At 47.2% G+C, this 26,700-nt stretch overlaps 2 protein-coding genes across 8 annotated transcripts; both read left to right on the plus strand.

Annotated features, from left to right (window-relative positions):
- The first annotated feature begins 1,735 nt into the window (after positions 1 to 1,735).
- LOC117035124 (zinc finger protein 23) lies at positions 1,736 to 14,576 on the plus strand. Of its 7 annotated transcripts, none has more exons than XM_033128803.1 (6): positions 1,736 to 2,048; positions 2,151 to 2,266; positions 5,183 to 5,247; positions 7,534 to 7,710; positions 8,358 to 8,471; positions 12,271 to 14,576. In XM_033128803.1, exons 4-6 carry the CDS (start codon positions 7,677 to 7,679, stop codon positions 14,073 to 14,075), a joined length of 1,953 nt encoding a protein of 650 aa, XP_032984694.1. In that variant the 5' UTR covers positions 1,736 to 2,048; positions 2,151 to 2,266; positions 5,183 to 5,247; positions 7,534 to 7,676; the 3' UTR covers positions 14,076 to 14,576. The 7 variants fall into 7 exon arrangements, with proteins under 7 accessions (XP_032984694.1, XP_032984693.1, XP_032984688.1 ...); XM_033128802.1 differs by having other exon boundaries at positions 12,268 to 14,559; XM_033128797.1 differs by having other exon boundaries at positions 7,584 to 7,710; positions 12,268 to 14,559.
- Positions 14,577 to 21,956: 7,380 nt separating this feature from the next.
- TLE7 (TLE family member 7) lies at positions 21,957 to 25,492 on the plus strand. The gene is given in 8 exon segments (XM_033129327.1): positions 21,957 to 22,224; positions 22,520 to 22,578; positions 23,080 to 23,289; positions 23,393 to 23,634; positions 23,833 to 23,974; positions 24,104 to 24,257; positions 24,778 to 24,851; positions 25,119 to 25,492. Coding segments are annotated over 8 exon segments (1,254 nt in total). The 3' UTR covers positions 25,224 to 25,492.
- The last annotated feature ends 1,208 nt before the right edge of the window (positions 25,493 to 26,700 follow it).

Raw genomic sequence — 26,700 nt, forward strand, 5'->3', positions numbered from 1 at the left:
AACAGCGCATATTGCCAAGAGCAATGCAATCCCCAGCTATCACTGCACAATTGTGGGACCATTTTCCTATCTGAATGAGAGAAGCCATATAAAGTGTTCATTTTGGGAAACAGTGATGATCAGGGTCAGGGCAAAGCAGAGAAGGGCGCCTGGCAATGGTTAGTGATCCCAGCCATCGTACATATCCTACCTCCAGTGGCACAGAAATAAAGAAGGGTTCTACCCTGGAGTTGGGGCTTGAGCCTTTGGACTGTATCAATAACACGTTTACTGTGTGCTTCCTTTGTGCCAGGTCTTGTGCTTTAGCTGAGAATAATGATGTTGAACAAGATAGATACAGTTCTTGCTCCATGGGGTGACCAGAGGAGATACATTTAAACTGTCACCATTAAATAAGCACAAATGTGCCAAGTACTAAGAAGTACAGATGCTGTGATGGCACGTAAGTGGGAGGCCTGCCTTATTCTGGGTGGTCAGGGAAGGCTTGATTTCCAAGGGAAATGGGATTTGAACTGAGACCAAGTAAGTCAAGACACAATGGGAATGGGAAGGGAAGGACATTTTAGGTTTAGAGAACAGCATATCCAGCAAGTGGGGCCGAAGTTGAGTGGGGTGGGAATGGGACTGCTAAGAGGCTGGAGAGGTGAGTGGGGTCCCTCGGACCACCTTCCAGTGCAGCAGCATGGGAAGAGGCAGAGCTGGAAGAGAGGCCAGCACTATTAGGGTTGAGAGGGACCCTAAGGGTGGTCCAATCCAGGGGTTTTAGTGTCGTTCACCTTCCTCCAAGGGCTCACTTTGGAATTTTATGGGAGTATTTTTGTTATAGTGTTTGGTGGTGGTGGATGGGAGCCAGGAGTGCCACAAATCGTGCAATGCACAGGATGGTTCACCTATTGAAAAAGTTTTCAGACTTTCATGTCTTCCTGGACATTCAAAAAAACTGTTTATAAATTACCTGAATCTAGAATGTGTTTTCAGAAAAACACAATATATTTTTGCAGTTTTAACATGCTGAGTCTCCAGGAATATAACTACTGTATGATCAACAGAAGATTGTACTGTTTCACCTAAACTTTTACCAAAAAGTGTTCACCATTTTGGATTCTACCATGTGATTTTTGAAACACCAATATAAGACACAGCATCGTGGCTGTGGCATTCAGGCACATTCTATGTGAAAAAGCAAATATCTGACCACTTCATTAGGTCTCTTAGAGCAGTCATGACCAAACATTTACGTACTGAAATGTTCTTAATTACAAATTATTTTCCTTTTATTTATTCTTTATTACAGTTAAGGCATAGCATTAGTTTTTTAAATGTAGGCTATTTATCTTATCTATGACCTTCTAAGTATTATCTATGAGTTTCATGACAGGAGAACAAAGTGCTCACTAGGTAATGTTATAAAATAATGTGGCCTTCGGTCTGATAGCGTGTAATCCACCAATCCAGTCCGGAGACTCCCAAATCTGGTTGCACCTGCAGCTTTACTAAAATACAGATCCCCAGCACCAACCCTGGGTTGAATCCAGCGCTCGCCTCTGATCCTTGCTTTCCCCAGCCGATCCCGAATAACAAACGCCACCAGGATGTGGAGAGGGGCAAAGGGCGCCAAGCTCGCAGGCACTGAGGTTTTGGGTGCAGGGGGCGGGGCCAGAGCACCACCGAGAGGGAGCGACGCTACTTGTAGAGGCTCGGCCGCGGCCTAGTGACGCACTTCCGGCTGCGCCGCGGAGCCCCTTGCTCTGAGGTGAGTGGGGGGCTGTGGGAGGCGGGGCGGGGCTCTGGCCCAGAGGCTCTGGGTCCGCTAGAGATGCTCCTCCACCCGGGCCGTAGCTGGGTCTGCCGCACTTGGTGGAGGGAGCGAGGCGGCGGCTCCTCCTCGACTCCCGCTTTGGACTTGGTGGCCCAGTACGTTCTGTCCCCTGTAAAGCGAAGCCTGTGTTAATGTCACAGCCACGAAGCCCCAAACACTTGGTTCGGGTAAGATGCTACTGGCCTTTTGGGAAGATGTGTCGGAGCAGCCAAAGGGAATGTTTGCACAGGTGAAGAGGCCTGAGGTGGCATCATTAGTCTTTTCACATGTTGAGGTCGTTCAGGGGCTTTTAACCAAGAATGGATTGTGTGCTCTTCGGCTTCTGACACAGGGTGGTGAATCGGCCCAGTGGGAGAGCAGAAAAGGCAGAGCCCCTCCGGTTCACCCCATAGCAGAAGCCTGGTTTTTGGAGGGCATTGTCTACTGGAGCGGTGTCAGTTCCAAAAGGTAATCGGACCCTACTTCTCTCGGGCTATGGGATGACAATGACCTGGGAATTATTTCTCCAATGGAATGACTGATTTGTTCAGTCCTAGAATACACATACAATAATTCCAGAATTGCTAATTCATACCCTCATGAAAAGCAATTTTACTAATGTAAAGATCTGAGGCTGTAAAACAAAAGTTTATTTGGGGTCTTAAAGGATTCAGATCCAAGAGCTGCATATTCAGGTAACCCAAACTGAGCGCTGGAGAGAACAAAGAGAGGCAGGGTTTATAAAGGCAAAAACCACAAAATGTACTTATTTCGTGCAATTGAGGGATTGCTAGCCTGGTTAACATGAATTTGTTAGTTCTGAAATGCAAACGAGGGAGGTGAAAACCACTGAGGAAGGAAGTAGTCGGTATATATCCATATAGCAGCAGTTCTAGCCTGTTTGGGTTCCAGGATGTTTATGGCTTGATCTTGAGCTGTGTTTAGCAACAGGTTTAGCAACCTAATAGCAGCTCTGAGAACTGAGGCACAAGATGTGCAGAGGCCCCACTTCTTTAATAGCCTCCTGACTCGAAGTGACTCTCTTAGCAATGTTTATTCCATTTTATTTTTATTTTTTTCTAACTAAAGGACAGAATTTGGGTACAGGTCTTTATAGCCTTATAGTACTTAGTTAAAATACTGTTTTCCAAAGTTACTTAGTTCTGTCTTTCCCACCACTTCAGTGTGGTTGTGTTACTCAATTGTAGAATTGTTAGGCTCATTTGCTGTTGTTTGTGTGTATTCCTTTTTGGGTCATCACCCCCATCCCAGCCTGGCTGGTTGATTTTATTTATACACACACACACACATTTGGATCTTTGAAACATTGCTGTGGTTATTAAAATCAGAACAAAAGGCACACTCAGAGAAGTGTCACTCCCCCCTCATCCCTTCTACCCAGTTTCCTTCCATCCTGTTTTCATTCCTGGGTTCCTTTCACCCACTTCCCACCCTCACCTGAGGCAACCATTCTCCTTAGTTTCTGGTTTATCCTATTTCTTTTTGCAGAAATGACCAGATCCACATAGATTTTCTTATATTCCCTTTTTGCTTATATTCCCCAATACAAGGATGCTTGTTATTCTGGCCCTTCTGCATCTGACTGGTACTCTGCCTTGAAGGACGTTGGAGGAGCTCTGAAATCTCATCTGAAGGACTAAAGGGGAAAACATTTATTCATCGACTTCTGTCCCTTTTTGGTCAAGGGTGGCACCACAGGCATTAACTCTCCTGCACTTCGGGGTCCAGCAGGTGTCCACAGGTGTCTGCAGGTGTCCTATACAGGACATTAAGGAAGCCCCAGGGCAGGAGCCAGGTGTCTGTGGTGTAGATCTTTGCAGAGGCATTGGTAGGTTGCACCTGCACAAAGCTGATCAAAGCTTCTGGAACTGGACTAAGAGTGAGACAAGAGAATCAGAGTGGTGCGTAACATGTCTCACAGAGCTGAAGAGACAAACTAAGCCATCAGAACTTAGTGAATTAAAAACAAATAGGAAAAAGAGCAGTGTTCTAAATAAATGAAAAAGCTAGTTCCTTGAAAATAAAACATTAATATAGATAAACCACTGCTCAGCCTTACTTTATTATAATAGTCTATTTGGGATGCCATGACAAAAATACCACAGACTGTGTGGCTTCAACAACAGAAACTTATTTCTCACAGTTCTGGAGGCTGGAAGTCCAAGATCAAGGTGCCGGCCAATTTGGTTTTTGGTGAAGTCTCCCTCCTTGGGTTGCAGATGGCTGACTCATGGCAGAGATGGAGAGCTCTGGAGCCTCTTCTTTTCTTAGAAGTGCATTGGCCCTATTGGATTAGGGCCCCACCCTTACGACTTCATTGAACCTTATTATCTCCTCAGCGGTCTTATCTCCAAATATAGTCACATTGGGGGAGCTTTAGCATATGAATTTGGGAGGAACACATCAGTCCATAACACTAAACAAGAGGAAAAGGTCTAGATAGCACATATATTCAAAAGGAGAAGTGGGAAGAGCAATGTAGCTCCAGATGTGGAGGGAACAGAGTGTTTGCCACAACTCTGTTGAAATCCTGGAAGATGTCGGTGAAATTTTAGGGAAGTATAAATTTTCAAGGCTGGCTTTAGGAGCAATGAAAATCAGAAAATATCCCGTCCATGTGTTTTTGAATAGAATGAACAAGGGGGACTGCGTAATGGGGCCCTAGAGGCCAGAGTGGTCCTTTCTCAGGTAGCTGAGGCCTTGGCTTCTTTGCTCTCAGAAGGCTGGGAAGTATGAGGAAGCAGCCTGGTACCTCGCTTCCAGCTCAGCTTCCTCAAGGTAAGTCTGGTTCATGGGGAAAGCTGACCCCCCAAGATCTCTAGAGAGACATTAGAACCCTTGAGGATACTCCGCTGTGTGAGAGAACAGGCAGGATATGTGGGAGCAGCCATCCCCTCCAGATACTGCCTCTCCGGGCCTGACTCAGGCCTCTGTGCTAGGGCAGCAGCCCCTCCAGCCTGTCTTCTCTTCCAATGAAATGGAGGAGGATGCTTGTTTAGAGGAAGAGAAATAAATCAGAGATCTTGGTAATGTTCTGTCTCTTGAGCTGAATCACGGAGTCTTTGTTTTACTATTATTTAGGCTCTGCATACATTTTATGGATACTCGTGTGTGTGTGTGTGTATGTCACGTGTCAGAATGGTAAAATCCTCGGGTTTCTGACAGCATCAATGTCGTGACTGGGAGGCGTCCTGGGCACTGAGCCAGTGAGCAGATCACCCCCTTCTTCTATGGCAGCTCCTGCTTGCACTCCTATCTGTCACAGGCTACCTGCCTCTTAGATCTTGTGTGAGGGGCAGTATTGTTTCTGGGAGGGGTGGCTTGCCTCACACTTGTCTCTCTCTTTTTTCCCCTTTTCCCCAGCTCCTGCCCTTTTCTGGGAGGGAGACCAGGCGATGGCAGCCATACTCCTGACAACCTGGCCCCAGGTGAGCTGTGGGTCCTTCAGGTCTTCCTCTGAGCAGTTTCAAATCAAAGAAACTGAGAAAGGAAGCGGATGAGCCTTACAGTGAAAGCTGGAGAGGGCCTCCATGTTTCTGCCTTCAGCCTGGAACTTGCGGGAAAAACGGTGATGTGAAGGCATGGGAGCGGCAGGAGAGCGCGTCCGAAGGCATGGGTGCAGTCTCCGGCGCACTGAGGTTCTGTGCTCTGGTGCTGCAGGAGCCTCCCCAGCAGAGGGCTCTGGGGAGCAGGAGACATGGAAACTGCCCGTATGGGATGGAGGAGGGTAGCAGACAACGGGGATTCCCAGGGACCTGGGTGTAGGTGAAGAGGAACCAGGTCAACATAAAGGATGGCTGTGCCTTAATTCGGGAGGGGGGAGGGGAAGATGAGGGGCATGGCATCAAGCGAGGGAGGAAGACTGGAAGTCCTGTGGGACAGGATGTCTCGTGTCCTCAAGAGGCTTTCAGGGCTTGCGGTGCAGTGGCTCAAACTTGAAATCTCTGATAAGAGCTCTGGACCCTCTCTCCCAGAAACACTTGCAAACCAAATTTTCCATACAGTTTCAGGGACTTCACGGACCCCCTGAAGTTCATCCATGGACCTCCATAGACTATAAGTTGGGAATAATCACAGTTACAGTAACTCCAGGAATGTCGCTTGAGGCTTCCTACGTGCAGGCACCAGCCTAAGCACCTTGCATGGATTGCTCAGTCCTGACAACCGCCCTCTGAGATAGGTGCTGTGTTGTGCTCATTCCACAGCAAAAAACACGAAGGGAAAGGGGAATAGAGTGACTTGCCCAAGGTCACACAGCCAATTGTGTGATTCTTAATTGCCTAGCCTTAAGACACATGTGGAACCAGTGAAATTAACATGGTCAGGTTTCTGACAGCTGTATAGGGAATAATTTTCAGGGGTGATTCAAAAGCAAGGAGACCACTACAAAAAGAATTCCACTGGCCCAGGTGATGTGGGCTTCATCAAGGAAAGTAGTTGTTAAAGAGGGACGTCCAATTCAAGTAATGTTTAACATAAAAATCTTTAGGACCTAGAGTCGTAAGGAGGTAGGGCTAAGGGAGAGGGGGAAGTCAGGAAGGAATCCCCAGGGTTCAAGCTGAGGTTTCCTGCACAGATGGCGATGGGTGACAGCAGCGAGGTTTGAATTCAGTGGTGGCAGCGGGCAGGGAAGGCATTTAATTTTGTGTAGAGAAGTTTACTTGACCTGTCCATTGTCACACGCCAAGTGATTCACACAAACACCTAGAGGATGGACTAGAATTGTTCCTGGGTGGCGGTCAGTAGAGTCAGGCAAGACAGATCGTGGCAGAGAGGAGTTAAGGGCAGATCCCTGCTGGTGTGTCCCCGAGGTTGTTAGAGAAGGCTGAGGCGGGCCGGGAAAGCAGCCAGAGGCTGCATCTGTCCACGAGGGAGGAGTTGGGCCTGAGAGCAGCATGCAACATCAGCCCTGAGTGGCACAGCCTATGCTGACCACATAGCATAGTGATTCAAAGGGAAGCGTCCGAAAGGGGGGCCGACTAGCTGGCTAATAGGAAAGCTGAGCTCCCTTCTTGTCCAAACCTTCTTGGAGAAACAGTGAATTCTTAGGTGAAGCTGGAAAGGATGAGTCTTGAATAGGAGAGAATAACAGAAAATGTTGGGCTTTCAGTGAGACCCATCTGGAAGCAGAATAAGCTGCTACCCCTACCCCTTGACCTCCAGTCCCCAAGCCGATCTGGGCAGCACTGAACTTCCTTTGCCGGTGGTGCTGGAGCAGAGGCTGCACTGCTCCTTACCAGGGAGTCGGTGACAGGAATCAGGCTGCAGATGGGGCTGGATGAGATGGAAGCCATAGCTGTTCTTTGGTTTGAGGCTGTGGTCAAGGTCGGGAGAGGAGCACAGAGCTGAGGTTAGACACGGGGAGCAGAGTGGAGAAGCCAAGGCCTCAAGGGGTACGGTGGGAATGCTGGTCGGTTGGTCCTGAGCTGTGTGCTGAGCTGTGTCTGCCAGTGAGGGAGTGGCTTCACTGAAAGCATAGAGTTGCTTTAGGAGAAATTGGTTATGGGAAATTTTTTTCTTTCATCTCAACTTAATGTTGTCTTTTGTTAAGTGTGAAAAAAATGGCATGAGGTTTCTCTGCCATGAGAGAAGTCAGATATTCCCTGCTTTACTTTCCAGATGTTTTTCTCAATTCTTTTCCCCTTGTTATTAATTTCATGGTCTTCACAAGCTCCCTCCCCAAGCCCTTATACTGCCCTCTGCCCCTCACTTAGGGCCCGAGCCATGGAATTGGCCCTAGGGCAGCAGGAACCTGTTGTTTCAGAAGTCGGTGACCTTCGAGGACGTGGCTGTGTACTTCACCCCGACGGAGTGGGATGGCCTGTCCCCTGCACAGAGGGCCCTGTACAGGGAGGTGATGCTGGAGAATTATGGGAATGTGGCCTCCCTGGGTAAGGCCTCTCCCCCTGCAACCCAGACTCTGCTGATTGGGGTTTCCTGGCTTCCTTTTTCCTTGCATGTTGCAGGTGGAATCTCTAGTTCTTTGCTGAGTGGGAACCCCAGGGGCTGAGATTTCTAATCCCCTAGACAGAGGGGTCTGGGAAGGGCAAACCCCAAGCCCTTTTGGGGACCATATAGGACTCTGTTGGGACTAGTGTACACTCTTGATCCGACCTATAGAGGCTGGCTGTGTTTTGGACACAATGTGGAAAAAAGTAACTTTCTGTCCCCCCTCACCCTGCCTGCATCCCAGCTCTTTCCAGGACGTCAGTGTTCTCTGAATATCTCAGGCCAAGGTCAAAAAGTGGCATCCATTTGTGCAGAATCTCCCTTTTGCTCTGCATGAGGTCTCCTGGGTCCAGTCTGGGCCCTTCCCAGCTTCTCTCTCACCTTCTCAAGCCTACCCCCCATGTACCTTGGAAGCCCCCCCCCCAAACACACATATACCTTCCAAGCGCCTCCCCCCAGTCCTTATGCATGGTTATGGTGGGGCTCTTATCTTCCTTCTTCATTGCTGAGGCAATCTGAGAAGAGGCTTAGGAACTCATCTGTGGGAGATTATTCACCCTTCTCTCGTATTTCCTTTCCCCCAAAACAGGATTTTCACTTCTCAAACCTGCTGTGATCTCACAACTAGAGGGAGGAGGTGAGCTGGGGTGCCCATCTCTACTGACTGCTGGAACAGGCACAGGGCCCCCGGGCCTCTGGACTGGTAAGGGAGGCACATGTTGCCTATTTGGGTGGAAAGTTTAACTTTAGGAAGAAAGTCAACTTCAGCAACATAAGCATGCCATGTCTATTGGCCAGCTATACAGAGTAAAATAAATTTTGATGATTTGTAGAGATAGGTACAATTGAGAACTTTATGACTATTTTCACAGTTGGCTCTTTCTAATTCTAAGAACAGATTATTTTTCAAATGCCTCATACTAAGTCTTTTCAATCCTAATTTTGGAATTCTACCTTTCTCAGAAGAGAATGAAAGGATTCAGTAATTTTGTGGGGGTTCTTGCTGTTTTTCTAAGCATTGTCCATTTAATGCAGATGATACAGAATTGACAGTCTTTTTACACAGAAAGGCAAAATAGCCTGGTGGTTAAAAGTATGGTTTTGGAGCAGACTTTCTGAAGTCCAGTCCCAACTGTGTTACTTCCTAGTTGTGTGACTTTGGGCAGGTCAATTATTTAGTCCTCTTAAGAGTCAATATTCTCACTCCTGAAAATGGAATAATAATAAAACTAGGTAACAGTGCTCGTCCTATGGGTTGAAGATTAAACGAGATAACAGGTATCATGTGCTTGGCTTAATAGTGTATGTTCAGTGATATATTAGTTTTTATTATTTGGGGTTTTTCTTTTTTTTTTGGAGGAGACAACTTCATATAGTAAGCTGTAGGAAATAAAGCAGAAGGGAGGAAGTGCTCTCAGTTCAATGCTTCTCAAACCATGTGCAAGTGAATTAGCCAGGACTCTTGCAGATACACAGATTGTTATCCAGTAAGTCTGGTGTGGGGCCTACATTCTGCATTGCTGTCAAGTTTTCAGGTGATGCCAATGCTTCTGGTTCCCTGACCACACTTGAAGTAGTGAGGTTCTGTCATTGGCTCAAGCAGAGTAGCTGCCAGATGACTTCCCATTTCCCATGAGGCCCAGCTTTACTTTCTGCATTTGGAGTCCATAAGATTCTCTTACATCCTTTCAGTGAATCCTTCTTTTTTAAAAGATGGTGTCAGTGGGTTTTTGTTCTTTGTGATCTTTCAGCCAGATGATCCCTGACCAAGAAAGACATGTTTTGGAAGTGGAGAGTTTAAAGTGCTTAGCATACGGGGAGGGGGCGGGTGGTAATATTGTGGAGATCCTTAATCGTAGGAGTCTAGATTTCATTCTGTAGGCAACAGATAGTCCTGAAGTGTCTGAAGTTTTTGAACAACCCATCATGGTCTTAGCTGAAGATAGAAACATTAATTTAGTTAGTGTGTGTAGGTTGATTGGGGTGAAGAATTAAATGGGTTTTAGGCAGGTAGAAGGGTAAGGTATAGAGTATAAGGCCCATGGCAGCAGAGTTGACTTTTCTTTAAAAAAACTTTCTCAGAAGCCCCACCCAATGATTTCTGTGTAAATCTCATTTGTTGGAACTGTATCAAATGGCCATCTCCACTGCAAGAGAGGGTGGAAAATACAGTTTTTAGTTATAGTTTTTATTGCTACCTCATAAAAAGTGGAGGATGTGCTAGTAAGGAAGAAAGGGAGAATGGGTATTGGTTAAGTAGCCAGTAACATCTGCCACATCATAGGGTTTGATAAATAGGTCAATAGTGTAGCAAAATTGGCAAAGAATGTAAGTGGTTGATTTACATAAGAAGTACGTACGTGTATTTTAATCAATGTGAAAAATGTTCACTCTTGGTAGAAACCAATGCAATACAAATTAAAACAATGAGAGATGTTTCACCTATCATATTGAAAACAATTAAATAATAGGAATTGATGGCGAGAGTACAGCAAAACAGGAATAGGCTTCTGGAGGTGAATGTGAATTATTAGTTTTCTTAGAAAGTACTTTAGCAGTACATATCAAGAGCCTTTTAAAAGTTTGTACTGGATAGGGCTATATCCTAATAAAGTAATCAGAGATATAAACAAAGATGCATGTGCATAAAAGTTCATCATAATTTTTAAAAATAATAATAATAAAATACTGAAAATAACCTGAATTTTCAGTATAGAGAGAATGGTTAAATTAAGGTACCTCTCAAATGGTACAAACTTCCAGTTATAAGGTAAATGAGTACTAGGGATATAAAGTACAACATGATAACTATACCTGACACTGCTGTATAATATATAGTAAAGTTGTTAAGAGAGTAAATCCTGCGAATTCTCATCACAAGAATTTTTTTTTCCTTTTTCTTTTTTTTAATTGTGTCTATATGAGAAGATGGATGTTAGCTGAACCTATTGTAGTTATTTCATAATATATATGTAAATCGAACCATCCTGCTGTACACCTTAAACTTACACAGTGATGTATGTCAGTTATTTGTCAATAAAACTAGGGGGGAAATTAAGGTACCTCTGCAGAATGGAGTACTGTTTAGCAATTAAAAAAATATATTTTTATAGAATATCTAAAGACATTGGAAAATTATCATTATTAATGTGAAAAAAAATTCAATAATGTGAAGAAAAAATGTATTTTGATAATGATTGGAAGGAAAATGATTGGGGAAGAGTTAAATCAGATCAGTAGTAGTTATTGTTGGATGGTTGTATTTCAGGTCATTTGAATTTTCTTTGTAAGTTTCTGATACTACAAATGGATATTATTTTTATAATTGGGAAAAGATCAGTAGTATTTGGTAATGTTTGCTAGGGAGATCCAGGTCATTTGAGTCCTTGCGGGCAATTATAATGATATACTACTGGGGCAGGGGGCATACTACATGTGATTGGGGAGAGATGAGAGATGAAAAAATAGAGGCAACATTTTTTGCCCAATTTTGAGAAATTTAGGAACAAATGCAGAGATCAGTATCTCTGTGGGGACTATAGGGATTATAGAAAGACTAATGAGTTTATAGAGAGAATTTTAGGGAATGACCAGTTTTTGGATTGAGGGAATAGGTAAAAGGAAAGGTAAGGAGAATACAGCAGTGTTCTGGAAGGGGTGGGAAGAGGTGGGATCAAATGGGTCAAATGGGCCTAAATAGACCCTCTCTGAAGTGGAGAAAAAAGAAGTTGGAAAACCTAGAGTTTAAGTTCTAAGGAAAGAAAGAAAATTCTTTTTGCTTCCTGGTGCTACTAACACTTGCCGTCCCCCGTGTTGCCACATGTTGGATCCTGTGTCTTTTCCTTCTTAAGCAATTTCCATTTTTATTAACAAGGGATTCAGTGACATAAGGATAACAGAAGAAACTGAAGAGTATAGTAAAGTATGGTGTGATGGAAAGAATGTTTATTTGGAAAGAATGCTTATTTGGTGGATAACATTTAGAATTTTGTTCCACGGCTGTCGCTTTTAACCTTCATGTTATTGGTTACTGGTTTAGAGACTGGCAGTCTTTTAAAATCATTACTTTAAAATTTATAACACTGGCACATACTCAAAACAGTACAGAAAGTATATATAGTGGGGGGAAAATTTACCAACCTTCCTATGCCAGTTTGTGTATTCTTCCAGAAGTTTTCTAGGCATATACAAATATATATAATGTATATGTCAGCCCTTTTTAAAATTTTCCTTTACACAAATGGAATCTCTGCATACCATTTCTCAACTTGTTTTTCCACTTAACATTGTATTTTGGACATCTTTTCCTGTCAGCATATATGGATTTATTTCATTTTCTTACCAGCTACATATTATTATGGATGAGCCTTAGATTTCTTTTACCTAGTCTGGTGATTTTAAAGAGCCCCTTGATTACTATGATCCTTTATTCTTTTTAGCACAGTTCTTTTTTTCTAACATGGCTCTTACATGACATTCTATGTTTTTGGTTTTTATAGTAGATATTGACATCCAGACTGACAATAATATGACAAAGTTAATATACGAAGAAAAACATAATACATCATTTGTACTTCAGGGGGACTTTCCCCAGGAAACAGACTTTTCAGAAGCCTGTATTCTAGAAAAACAACAGCAAGAAGTCCACTCAGTAGGAAGCCTGAAGAAAGAAAACAGCAGTGTCATTGACAGAACAGTGAAAGACGACACAAGCCTCATGGAGGAGGAGTGTTTCTTTAGTCAGAGTCCAAAGTTGAATCAGTGTCATACCATCATCTCCACCGAACAGCCCCCTGAGTGTACAGGATTGGAGAAAGCCTTTAGGTTTGACACAAAACTTATTCAACACAAAATAAGTAATTCTAGGGAAAGATCTTTTGAATGTGAAGAATTAGTGGAAACCTTTAGGTATAACGCTCAACTTAATCAGCATCAAGATAGCTACACTAGGGTGAAGCCCTATCAATGTAAAGAGTGTGGCAAAGCCTTTAGCGCTAATGCAAAATTAATTTGGCATCAAAGACTTCATAGTGGGGAGAAACCCTTCAAATGTGTGGAGTGTGGGAAAAGCTTCAGTTACAGTTCCCATTACATCACACATCAGACAATACACAGTGGGGAGAAGCCCTATCAGTGTAAGGTGTGTGGGAAAGCCTTCAGTGTTAACGGGAGTCTAAGCAGGCATCAGAGAATCCATACAGGAGAGAAGCCGTATCAGTGCAAAGAATGTGGAAATAGCTTCAGCTGCAGTTCTGCATATATCACACATCAGAGAGTCCACACTGGGGAGAAACCTTATGAGTGTAATGACTGTGGGAAAGCTTTCAATGTTAATGCAAAATTAATTCAACACCAGAGAATCCACACTGGAGAGAAACCTTATGAATGTCATGAATGTGGGAAAGGCTTCAGGTGCAGCTCCCAGCTTAGGCAACATCAGAGCATCCACACTGGAGAGAAGCCCTATCAGTGTAAGGAGTGTGGAAAGGCCTTCAGTAATAATGCAAAACTCATTCAGCATCAGAGAATCCACACAGGTGAGAAACCCTATGAGTGTACTGAATGTGGAAAAGCCTTTAGTGTCAAAGGAAAGTTAATCCAGCACCAGAGAATCCACACAGGTGAGAAGCCCTATGAGTGTAATGAATGTGGGAAAGCCTTCAGGTGTAATTCCCAGCTTCGGCAGCATCTGAGAATCCACACTGGGGAGAAACCCTATGAGTGTAATGAGTGTGGAAAGGCCTTCAACGTCAATGCAAAACTAATGCAGCATCAGAGGATTCACACTGGGGAGAAACCCTTTGAATGTAATGAGTGTGGGAAATGCTTTACTTCTAAAAGAAACCTACTTGATCATCACCGAATCCATACAGGAGAAAAACCTTATCAATGTAAAGACTGTGGGAAAGCCTTCAGTATCAATGCCAAACTAACTAGACATCAGAGAATACACACCGGGGAGAAACCTTTCAAATGTATGGAATGTGAGAAAGCATTTAGCTGTAGTTCTGACTATATTGTACATCAGAGAATCCATACTGGAGAGAAACCCTTTCAGTGTAAGGAGTGTGGAAAAGCCTTCCATGTTAATGCCCACTTGATTCGGCATCAGAGAAGCCACACAGGGGAGAAACCCTTCAGATGTGTGGAGTGTGGCAAAGGCTTCAGCTATAGTTCTGACTGTATTATACACCAGACTGTCCATACTTGGAAGAAACCCTATGTGTGTACTGTATGTGGGAAAGCCTTCAGGTTTAGCTTCCAACTCAGTCAGCATCAGAGTGTCCATAGTGAAGGAAAATCCTAATGAGAAAGATGTAGAAAACTCAAGGCTAATGCTGAACTGAATCAGGTGTCAGATTCACCCTGGTGGAAAACCCTGAAAGAAATGAATATGGCAGAGTCTTCACATGGAAACAAATCATTTTCATTTTATTCAACTGTAAATCAGGAATGATGACCAATTAAAAAGTAACATTGAAAAACTAGTTTGTTTTATACCAACAACCAGTTAGAAAATACAATGAAAGAAAATATCCCATTCCCAACACCATCAAGAGAAGTAGATTTTCTAGGAATAAACTTAATTATTATGCAGGCCATGTATGGAGAAATTATAAATGTCCATTTGAGGGCTTCAAAATGAAACTTACATAAATGGAGAGACAGAAGAAATCTTGTTCTTGAATAGAAAACTTACAAAGATACTCCCTCTACCTAAATTTATTTCCCTTTCATTTCTGACAACTAGCATGCATCACTTTTGTAAAGAGGAAAAACAATAAAGATTTCCTTTAAAAAGGAAAAATACGAGTAATTTTTTTTTTTTTCATTGAATAGAGAAAACCTTCCCAAGTATCAGATGAAAGCTAGAAACCAACCATAAGGGAAAATATTGATAAACTGACTTTTCAAAATTAAATATTTATGTTTTAAATAATCCCAAGTAAGGCTAAAAGATAAAGCACGAAACATGGAAATATCTTTGTAAAATTTGTGATATAAAAGTGTAACATCTAGTATGCAAAGATGTCTTACCATTAAGATAAAGATAAAAAGTATAATAAAACCCAGCAAATGACACTAGCAGGCAGCTTTTAAAAAGATATAAAAATGACTAATAGAGGTGTTCAGTCTCGGTAGTACTACATGGAGTGAAAATTAAAGCATGCACACAATCACACACAGGAAGCCCCAAAACCTCTCTCCCACAGACATAACAGGTACACACAGACCCTCCCATAGACACACACCCATGTACACAGACCCATAGACATAGGCCACCTCATATCTGTCCCAGACATATCTGTTCCTGTGTTCTCTACTCAAGTGACCAGTGTTGGCTGGGAGTGCTGTCTTGAGTCATTCAAAGGAACCCTTGATATAGTATGGGACTAATGACATAGTATGGGACTTAAGCAGAGTGTCCGAGAGACACCATTGTATAAGTCCCTCCCTCCCCTGTCCCCAGGCTCCTGGGAGCTAAGCATGTGTGGAGGCAGACCCCGGAGCCCTAGGACAGAGGAGAGAGCAGGGCCCTTCTTCCCCCTGACCCTCTGGCCCTGCTTCTCTGGGAAGTTCCGGACCACACACTGAGACCAAAAAGTGCCCCAGGCCATGGGGTCCAAGTTCATTTACTTACAGAGAAACGGAGGCCCAGAAATGGATGGCACTCTCCCTGGTCACACAGCAAATCAGTTACCCAAGCCAGAGGAGAAGTCAGAAGACCACTCCCACCCTCCAGTTTCATGAACAGCCTCTGGATGTGGAAGTCAGGGGATGTGGGGACAGGAAGTCTTGCAGTTCTGGTGCCCAGCAGGGTCCGGCAGTTTCTGCTTTGGCAAGACCTAGGCAGGGACTGTAGGAGGGTCAACAGTCACTGAGGACAGAACTTGATTTCCCAGGTCTGCCACCCATGGTCTGTGACCTTGGCCTCTCTGGGTCTCAGGCTTCTGGTCAGCTGGGGGTGGAGGGGGGGGTGTTGGTCCCAGGTCTCAAGGCCATTCCCATCTGGATGGTTCCTAAGGGTTTTCTCCCCCTCTGTAGGTTTGTTATTGTCCAGGGCAGGTCCTTCTGTTCAGATCCCAGGGACGCCAGAAGAAGGCAGACACCTGCAAAGCTTCATGAGGTCCCGTGGCCCCATCACCTAGAGCTTCCTGGGTCCAGTGGAGGCCTTAAGAGGACAAAAATGAGTCACAGTACTGGAGACCCCTGTCCCCTCACAAAAGTACTTCTTTTCTGAACTGGAGCCATGGGCCTGGAAGAGCCAGGATTAAATAAAGTCTCCCTAAATGTTGGTCATCGTGTTCTGTCCCTACAGCACAGGGCACCCTCCCACCCCAGCCTGTCACATTGGAGGGGCCCTCAGAGAACATCTGGTCTGGCCCTGTTCACGTCAAAATTGAGGCTCATAGGAAAACATGGCTGCTGGAGGGTACCCAGCAGGAGAGAGGAGAGCCTCATCAGAGAAGCCCAAGGGTCCAGGGGTAGGTGGAGGGTGGGGGAGGACGAGGTGCAGCACAGCTTCCCCTGGGCTGGCGGCCCTCTCCTTCTTGCGGTGGGGCTTGGGGTTCTGAGAAGAGGCTTCCGGACTGTCTTGCCCCTGAAGTCCTCATTTTCCCCAGTCCACAGTCCCACTTGGTCAGCTATTCTCTCCTGACAAGGAACTGAGGAAACCTTTCCCTGTATATACAGTCCGTTCAATTCAATCGAACGTTTGTGGAAGGCAGGCCCCCTCCACAGGCCAGGACTTGCTGGGGAACCCAAGATAAGCGAGGCTTGGTCTTCTCCTCAGCGAGCTCCCCGCAGCCCCTTCCCCCTGCTCTCCCTGCCATATGCACCACAGACGACGTGGTCTCAACAAATCCGACAGCTCCCAGGCCTCCCCGGGCTCCAGCCACAGGTCTGAGTCTGCTCTGCAGAGCTTTGGGTCCTCCGCCTGCGCTCCGGCAGCCCGAGCCTTGCTTCTGCTCCAGCTTTCCCCCGCGCAGGCTGCCCCCCCTTCACCCATGACTCCGGTGATCCTGAAGTGTGGCCCCCACCCCCTCAGGGCCACTGAAATCCCACCCACGCTCAGCCCAAGCCCATCCTCCAGGAAGCCCTCGCTGGCTGCACTGCCGCGCGGCGCCTCTCCCGGCTGGTTTCCTCCAGCCCGACACGGTAAGGGGTAGTTCCGTGTGTCTGCCGTCTGTCTTTGGCCTTAGAGCCCAGAGCCCACGTGCTCCCAGCCTGTGGACGCGAAGTTCCGGATCCCACCTGGCCTTGGCTGCAGGCGCGCGGCGTGGGGAGCGGAGGGCGGCCTCTCGCAGCCACTCTTCACTCCCCGGCGGGCCTTGGGCGCGCGCCTCCTCGCTCTGGGACTATTTTGGCCTCTGTGAGAGAAAGAGCAGGGACGTCGGGCCTGCGCGTCTGGGGCCCTGAGACCTGCAGTTGGGCTGGCGGAAGCCATTAGGAGGCAGTCACTGGCAGCCAGCCTTGGCCTCCTGCTGCCCCTGGTGGCCAGTTCGCTTACTGCAGGGTCGGAGCCTCCCCAGCCTGCTCTTCCACAGGGGCAGGAAGAAAACAACCATAAGGCTGACCCGAGTCCCCTCGGCCGTGGGGTGAGGCGCGGCGGGGGGTGGGGGGGTGCTCTGCTCTTTTCTGGAGGAGTACCGTTCGAGCAGAGTCCTAGGGCAGTCAGGTCGGAGCTCTTGGTGGAAAATCTCTTGTGGATCCGCCGGGGGTGAGGGTGGAGGTGAATGTGGTCTTAGAGACCCGGGAGGCCCGCAGGGGCCGCCGACCACGCAGAGCTGGGCTGGGGCCGGAAAGACTCTCAGAAAGGTTTGGCCAGCGCATGACAAACTTTTCTGAAAAGAAGCATCTTTTTCCGCCCTAATTAAATTTTACTCAGAGGCCCATATTGTAAACTCACAGAAGTAGGGCCGCTGTGTGGAGGACTGAGGGGGGACCAGTTTCCAGCCGGGCCCTGAGAGTGAAGGGCAGGGGCCTTTGCCTAAAAGGTCCCTTGGGAGGCAAGAGGTGAGTCCGGGACAGAAGTCAGAATGCAGGATTCAGAATCCAAACATTCCAGAAAGGGCGGCGGGTGTGAGGTGGATAAGAACGGCAACACAAGATGGGGGAGATGGGACCTGCCACCGCGCTCTCCTGGGAAGGGCACATGGTAAGGAATGGTGGTTGGAGGCTCCCATGACAGAGAAGGGAAAAGAGGAAGTAAAGGGACCAGGTGAACAGGGAGGAGGGGCCTGCCCATACCACCTGCGGTCCCTTCTACCCGGAGGGCGCCCTCCTCCCTCTTCACACTGAGCTCAGCCTAATGCCGCCTCCCCTTGTTGGCCTTCCGGGTGGGTCTCGGTGAGTCTTGCCTGCTCTGTGTCCTCCCCCAGCTCTCTGCTCTCACCTCGGTCTGATCTTTCCCACTCTCTGCCCCCTCTCACTTGGAGCTGCTGGTTTGCGGGTTCTCGCCATGGACCACAAGCTCACTGCGGGGTGGGGGCGGGGCGGGGCAGCTCATTGGGCCAGGCAGGACCTTGCTGGTGAATAATTTCGGTTGAATGGATGATGCCAGTGAATAGGTAAGGGAAGAAGTGTTTTGTGCCTGTGTTTATATGGTTTATACATTTTCATCAACAACAGGCATCCAGGTGAATTCCCAGGGGGCTCTAGTGCTGGATGGGATGGGGTGGGGGAGCAGTACCTTGGGTACAACCATCACGTGCACCGGGCTAAGAGCACAACGCTCTTACAGGTGGTAAGAATTGGGTTGCTCTCCAATTGCCCATCAGAGAGCAATCCACCCCCAAATAAATATCTGGAGGCTGATGTTTGAGGTCCCGCCCTGATGATCCACACTCTGGCCTCAGTGTTTGCCCATCAAGTGTTGGGATTCCTCCCCACACCAACCTTTGGCTATGGCTAGCCAGGGTCTCTGGGCAGGGGCACCTCCGGATGGCTGGCTCATCTCCTAGGGAAGCAAGGTTAAGAAAACCACCAGCTAAACTGCCTGAGGCCAATAAATGTGAAAGAAACTAGAACAGAAGAGTGCTTTGGGTGGGAGGGGTAGGTCAGTGGCAGGAGGTGAATGGGGGTAACAGGGCAGGAGAGGATCCAGCTTCACTGCCTCTTCCCCTCCTGCCAGAGAGGGCCCACCAGATGGAGTAGTCTGTGCTTCTCAAATGGGGTCCTCAGGCCAGCTGTAGCAGCATCACCCTCACCCAGGAACTTGTTAGAAATGCAAAGTCTCAGGCCCCACCCCAGATCTGCAGAGTCAGAATCGCTGGAGGTGGGCCCAGGACTCTGCTTTTGCAAGCCCTCCGGGGGGTTCTGATGAGTTGAGTGCTCAAATTTAAGAATCACTGGATGAGACAGCCGCAGAAAAGCCTCCTTGATCTTCACTTTCAGAGACACTGGTCAAAGATCACAGAGCCAGGTCTGTTCAAGCCAGACAGGGGAAAGAAAAGGAAAAGTGGCCCCTCCTTCCTCCGATATTCATCCATATTGGCGTCAGCCCAAAGCCAGCCTTCCCAAGCAAAGGGGGTTCACCTGGAGATGAAAATTTGAAATGGTTCTTGTGTACACCCCAACCTAACCCGCCGTCATTGTGTGAGCACTGGCTCTTGTGGGGCCATCCGAACCCATTCCAAAGACTTGTCCCTCTAAACTTTCTTATTCCATCTTGCCTCTTGCCCTGAATTTACTTGGCAGATCCCCATCTTACCCATAGTCTAAGGTCACAAGGCTTAACTGGAAATGGCAGCCCAGTGCTGGCTCTTTGGTTGGCTGTGGCCACACTTGGTAGACGAGCCATTCCTGGCCCAGACACCTGACCCAGGGCTGGATTATCAATTAGACTGAAGTTTAAAAACAGCAGCACTGCAGGGGTTGGGACGGTGCCTGGGTGTGGAAGGGAGGGTCCAGAGCTAGGGGAGGGCTGTTCCCAGCATTAACTGGGTGGGTCTCAGCTCTACACACTTTCCATTTCCAGGGTTTGAGCTTCTGCCTTCAGAGGTGAGTTTCATGCCAGGGGGATTGGTGAGTTTCTTATCTTGCTGGCAGTGTGGATCCCCAGCTTTAGCATTTTGTGTTGATGCCTGGGAAAGAGAGTTGTCTGTCAAAGGGAAGGGGTCTCTGTATCCTCAGCTCGGGATAGAACAGAAGCGGGATCGATGCTATTGACTTTTCCTTTTGCTCTTTCTAGAAAGCCTTGTCTCATTCTTAGGGTGAAACCCTGGTTAAAAGACCTCGCTCCCTTTAAGCTTTACCCAACCCCCAATCGGGGATCTGGGCAGCTGGCCTGCCCTCCTCACACTGGGCTGAGTAGCCGTGTGCTCTGTGCTTTCACCCTCATCAGGGTGCAGCCAGCTTTGGTGTCCCAGTTAAAGGAGCGAGATGCATGTCCATACGAATTTGTCACATTACTTAAACAAGTAACTAAGAATCACGAGGATCCCAAATTATCATTTGGGGGAAGATGAGAAAGAAAGGACTAGGTTGAGGAAAAAGATCAAGTTCCAACAATTTTTAATTTACGTTCAAAAAAGCTATCCCAAGTTACACAGTGACAAATATTTCTCCCATTATTTCCTGTTTGCCAATTTCCATCCCCAAGGCAACTACTCTTCCCAATGTCTTATGTGCATACAAACATATGCAAAGAAAGAGTCTCATTTCCACCCTTCTTTTAACCCAAAAGCTGTATATTATGCAGCTTTTTTGTTCTGAATCCACCCCTCCCCCATTAACACCTTGGAATTTTTCCTGTCTATACATTAGCGTCCTTGTTATTTTTAACACTTGTGTAGTATTCCACTTAATGCATGTAACTTACTTCACCAGTCCCCCCACCCCCCGTGGCCATTGGGTTTGTCCAGTCATCGGCTATCATAAACGATGCTGTAATGCCTCAGCTTGTACATATATTTTCTCACATACATTCAAGTGCATTTTTAGGATAAACTTCTTAAAGCGGAAGTGCCAGGTCTGAGGGTAACTGCATCTGTAATTATGGTGGGTATTGCCTTCTTCCTCTGTTGGGGAGATAGGAAAGGAGACTGTTTAGAACCAGACAGGGCAGCGTTTGAACCTCTTCCGTGTGATTTCTAGCTATGTGCTCACCCGCTCTGATCTTCAGTTTTTAAAATCTGTTAAAATGTGGCCCACACAGTTGTGAGGATAAAATGGGGTCAGCTGTGTAAAGCATTTGGTTCAAAAGCAAACACATAGCAAGAGCTCCAAATGTGTCGAGAGTAATGCAGGCTGGATTGCAACTTCCGCCTGCATCTTCCCAAGGGGAGGCAGCTGGGGTGCTCAGGTGTCTGCTGGAGCATTCGGGGAGAGGGGGTGTCTGAGAGCTAACGACTGAGCCTGGTCAACAAGGCATTGGTTGCAACAAGGCATTTGTCCCTGAGGCTTCTGATATGCCCTGTTAATGAAATGCTGGGTCTCCCCAGGGCCTGCTGGGGCTAGCTGTTGGGCAGCCTGAACGAAGGTACCTGGTCTGCCTTAAATCCTCCAAGCTCTGGTGCCTGGCACAGCCCACAAATAAATGCTGTCTCTGCCATTTTCTGCATGTTTGCCACTAGCCTTACATGATTCTGAGTGTTACACGCGTGAGTCCATGCAGTTCTCAGAATTCTCCCATAGGGTAGGAAAGATGGTCACCACCAACCAGCCTCTTCATCACTGTAACCTTGCCCCATCCAAATGGAACGTCATGTCTGCATGACCTCTTCTGAGTTCTTCCACACTGTCCTCGCCAGGCAGCGAGAAGCTCTGTGATGTGAGTAGAGCTTCCTGTTGCCTGATGTTTTATTTATACTGGGAATGAGACTTTGACAAATATACAGCCAGAGTAAAGGGTGAGTTTGACTTTCTAGGACCAGAAATGCAGTCCGCATGTTCAAAAGGAAAAACATAATGCCTGGTGTTCACATCTTAAAATGTCTGTGAAAATTTTCACCGTTGCTGCCAACATTTAGTATAAAAAGTTAGTCAGCAACTGGTCTTTTGAATGCTCTCACCATGAGAGGTGTTGTAAATAGACCCCAAACAGCGCTGCTTCATATCTATTATACATCTGTTCTCTGTCTTGCTACAGGGGGTCAGGACAAATTGGGAACCTAGGGTCTGTTTGATGGGCCCATTTATCAAACCCTAGAACCAGGTGGCTCAGGCACTTCATCGATCTAAGAACATGAGTGGAGATAAGGAAGAGGCCTCCTCCTTCGGTATACTCAGAATTTATGATGACCCAGAGGAGAGGAGGAACGAGCCAGAAAGCTCTGACATTTTCTCCCAGCGTGAGCCTCAAGCACAGTCCCAACGGGGCGGTGTGTATGGGACACCCCAGTGGGCCCTCCAGGGCCTAGACAGATCTGAGCGGCAGACCGGCTGGCTCTCCGAGGCTGAACCAGGAGAAGCAGCAGAGTTCAGCCCCAGGTAAGTACTGCTTGAACAGACTGGTGGGGGGCAGGGACGGACCTGGGGAGAGGGGATCCTAGCACGGAGCTCTCCGTTTCTTGTTCCATGTCTTTCCTTTTTCTCCATTTGTCATAGCAGCCTACCAGGATCCAAGTTTGGTGAGTCCCAGTCAGAGAGTGTGGGCAGGGAAGGTGGCAGCCCGAGGCTGGGCCTCAGATGGGAACGAGGCACAAAGCCCTGGTGTTGAGAGAGCGGCCTTGTCCCCGAATCCTGTGATTCTATTGCTGCCAGATGCCCTCTCCGGTGAGTAGGTGGACATTGGCTGTTTCCCTGCAGGCCGGTGCGGTCCTTCTCCTCCTCCCAGTGAAGAAGTCTGGTCATTCCTCAGAGCAGTTGTGAGTGTCTTGTTTTAAAATGTGGGATCTTTCCCTTCCCCGTTACCCGCCAGATAAGAAGCTAGTAGGAAGAAGGTGAGAGAGTGCGATGTGTCCACGTCATTCTCTCTCCCACCCTAGGTGGTGGGTGTCCTGCGGCTCCCTGTGTCTTTTGAACTAGGCTGCCCTCCTTCTCCCACCACCAATATGCAGAGCCTACAGCTCACAGAGTTACTAGAACTGCATCCTGAAGGGCTCGGCGCCAGGCTCCGCTGTCATTACTGGTGCTCAGCATTGTCCCAAAACGCGGCCCTGTTTATCAAGGAGGAAACCTGGGCAAGTGCAGAAGGATGTGTCATGGTCTGGGGACCCCAAATGACGACACAGTTCTGCCTGAGGGTCCGAGAGGGGCTGTTGGATGAATGGTTAGGAATGTAGTCAAGGACCGGGGCAGACTGTCCCCCCTGGATGATGGCAGGCCAGGGCTATGACCCTTCGTGGCCACCCACCTTCTCTCCCCAGCCTCCCGTTGCAGATGAAGTGGTTAGGCAGAGGACCCCACGTGAGTCCTGGAAGGTTGGCAAACTCTGCCATGGCAAGAAAGTCTATGCCACTGCCATCAGCAGCTCAACTCACCATGTGTACACATGTGGTCACGGCTACATCAAGGTGTGGGATGAGAGTGCGCTGCATGCCTGGAACAAGGCCCCTCGGGCCCAGCTGAACTTTCAGGTGAGGGGTATCCTGGAAGGGCTTGGGGAACCCAGACATAACTGTCAGAAGATGGCGCCTGTGCTTCGACGAGGTGGTAGGAGAATGTACACCTTTCCTACAGGACCATCAGAGCTGTGTCCTCACCTGCAAGCTGTTTCCGGACGAGCAGAGCCTGATCACTGCGGGTCTGTCCCGGACCCTGACTCTGTGGGATCTGGCACCCACGCCCCGCATCAGGGCACAGCTGGCCTCCACAGGCCCCATGTGCTACTCCCTGGCCATCTCCTCCAATGCCCAGATCTGCTTGGCTTGTTTCAAAGGATTCGTTGAGATTTGGGATTTGCGGAACCAAATCTTGATCAGGTATGACCTGGCAGAGGGGAGCTGATGGGAAGGACTTCAGGAAAGCATGTGTCTCTTTCTAGACCTCTTTCTTCCCTGTGCAGTAGGACTAGGTGAGTCAATGTGGAGAATATATCCGGGAGCTGCCTAGGGGCTTCCTGGGCCAGAAACTTCAGGGGTCCAACCAGTGCATGAACCTCTGAGTTGTTTTCCCACCAGGAAGCATGAAGTCCCGGAATATGGGTCCCGATGTGTAGACATCGCAGGCAATAAGTTCTGGACCGGAGGTGAAGACACCAGCCTGTATTCCTGGGACCTGAGAAGCTACCAGAAGCTGCAGCAACACAGTCTACACCATGAGGTGCCTGGCGGCCGCCACTGAGCTAACCGCAGTCTCCGTGACCGGGAGCTGTGGGTGCCCACAGGAATGAGGTCGAAGGATGGGGTTGGCAGCTTCTTAAGCGCTGACTCCAAACTTTCCTTCCAACAGATCCTCAGCATTACCCACGACCCCAGTGAGGAATGGATCTTAGTGGGCTTGAGAACGAGTGATGTCATAATCCTACACACTCACCGGAAGGAGAAGTTTAAGGCCGTCATACAAAAATACATCCATCACCACAACCTCAAATTTGCCTCCTGTGGTGAGTGAGAAGCCAGGTGACACCTCAGGGTGTCCTGTCACACTATAGGGGGTCGACTCACCCAAAGAGTCAGTGTCCAGCCTTATTTCAGACTCACCAGCCCCAACACCGGCCAGATGGAGTGTCCGCTTCACCCTTGCTCTTCCCTCTGCTTCAGCCTTCCCCTGCCCCACCGGTGTCTCTTCTTCTGATGGGCTGGCTATTTTTCCTGTCTTTTCTCTCCACTGACCCCCTGTCCTTTTCTGGCTCTCTGAAATGGTAGCGTCCTCCACAGAACGACAGCCTGAAGACACAGGCAGACAGAAGAGGCATGAAGCCCCAGCTGATTGCCCTGCTTTTCAGTGACACTATGATCCTGTGTGTGGCTGGTGGGCTGGGGCAGATGACTGAATGGTTCATGTCGTGTCTCGTGATTTTTATAGACGGGGAAACTGAGGCAGAGAAAAACTTTTCCCTGGTCCAGTTGAGAACAAAGCTGGGACTGCAATATCTGGCCCCTCCATCTGTCTTTCCTTCACAGGGAGCTATTTTGTGACCACAATGGATGAGTCGATCCACTGCTTAGCTGCACCTTCTCTGCAAAGGTTGTTTCAGGTACTGGAAGGACGTTATGTGAAAACCCAGGCACTCGGAGCTATAACCCCAGATACCAGTCGGTCAGGTCCCAGAGATAATGCTGGAAAGTACCTCTGAGATGACGTCCAGGGCCGTTTAATAGATTGGAGGGAATGAGGACTCAAGGTCCTGTAAACTCAGGGGCTCCCCTTTGAGCCCTGAACTGAGCCCTAAATGAAGCCATCATCTCTGGCCTAATCCCGGCCCCTGCATATAGTCCCTTTTTTGGCTTTTCTTTCCCTCTAGGTAGAAGAGTCTACAGAAATTCTGTGTTGTGATGTGTCCTCTGACAACCAGTATCTGGTCACGGGCTCCAAGAACAGTGCCACAGTCTACCAGCTCTTGTATTGAAGGTTGTGTGCCGTGGTTCTGCTGGTGAAGACCCAAAGAAGGCCAGCAAGCTGAAAGGATGACCTCGGGCGCTGGACAGCTTCCGGTGCCTCCCACGTCTTCTACCTTATCCTCAATGGCAGGTCATCTTATCCATTCCCCTCCCACCCAACCTAGCCTGTACGCCCAGGTTTTTATTGTACGGCTTAGGAATTTTTCTTTTGTTATTTTTCTACCACTGACTGCTGGGTTTTGGTAGGGAAACTTGCCTTTATAATTAATAAAATAGAAAAGCCAAAATTAAAATGGCCTGGATATATGGTCAGTTTTTTCCAATAAACAAATAGACTTCAAAATTTATAATGTGCCCATTGGTGGGTAAATGGGTAAGCAAAATGTGGTTTTATGTACATACATCCACATAACAATATTTCGTTCGGTGATGGAATACATATACAGCAGTGGTCCCATAAGATTATAATGGAGCTGAAAAATTCCTATCACCTGGTGGCAGCCATCGTGACATCATAGCACAAAGCCTTCCATGTTCGTGGTGATGCTGGTATAAACGAACCTGTGCTGCCAGTTGTATAACAGTATAGCACACACAGTTATTTCCCATATATAACATTGGAATAATAAGTGGTTATGTTATTGGTTTATGTATTTACTATACTTTTTATCGTTATTTTATCGTTATTCTACTTACTAAAAAAAAGTGCCGTAAAACAGTATGCTGTGTTATGCTGGCAGCAGCCTCATATCTCGTATTTACCTCATCTCTTGACTGCATCGTTTTCTTTTGTGCTTGACTTACTGTTGTTTTGTAGAGAACATGCTGCACAAGTTTGTAGCCTAGGAGCAGTATACTACCATAGAGCCTCGGTGTGTAGTCGACTACACCATCTAGGTTTGTGTAAGTGCACCCTGTGATGTTTGCACAATGACAAAATCGCCTGACAACACAGTTCTCAAAACATGTTCCTGTTAAGCGACGCATGACTGTATATATAATGGAATATTATTCTGCCATTAAAAGGAAGGAAATTCTGACACATGCTACAATATGGATGACCTTGGAGATATGCTAAGTGATGTAAAAAGAACAAAAGAACAAATACTGTGATTCCACTTATATGAAGTACTTACAGTGGTCAAATTAATAGAGACAGACAGTAGAATGGTGGCTGCAAGAGCTGAGGGAAGAGAGAAGTGGAAAGTTATTGCTTAATGGGTACAGAGTTTCAGTTTTGCACAAGGAAAACAGTTCTGGAGATGGATGGTGGTGATGATTGCACAACAATATGGGTGTACTTAATGCCACGGAAGTATATATTTAAAGTGGTCATGATGGTAAGTTTTTTGTGTATTTTACACCATTTAAAAGAGAAAAAAGCGAGGGAATATAAAGATCAATTCAAAATAGTGGTAATCTCTGGGGATGGAGGTAGAGAAATAGGGCCATAAAGGGATAAAAAGGGAACTTCAGCTCTAACTG

The sequence above is a fragment of the Rhinolophus ferrumequinum genome, chromosome 15, assembly GCF_004115265.2.
Source record: "Rhinolophus ferrumequinum isolate MPI-CBG mRhiFer1 chromosome 15, mRhiFer1_v1.p, whole genome shotgun sequence".
In the NCBI taxonomy this organism is placed as follows: Eukaryota; Metazoa; Chordata; class Mammalia; order Chiroptera; family Rhinolophidae; genus Rhinolophus; species Rhinolophus ferrumequinum.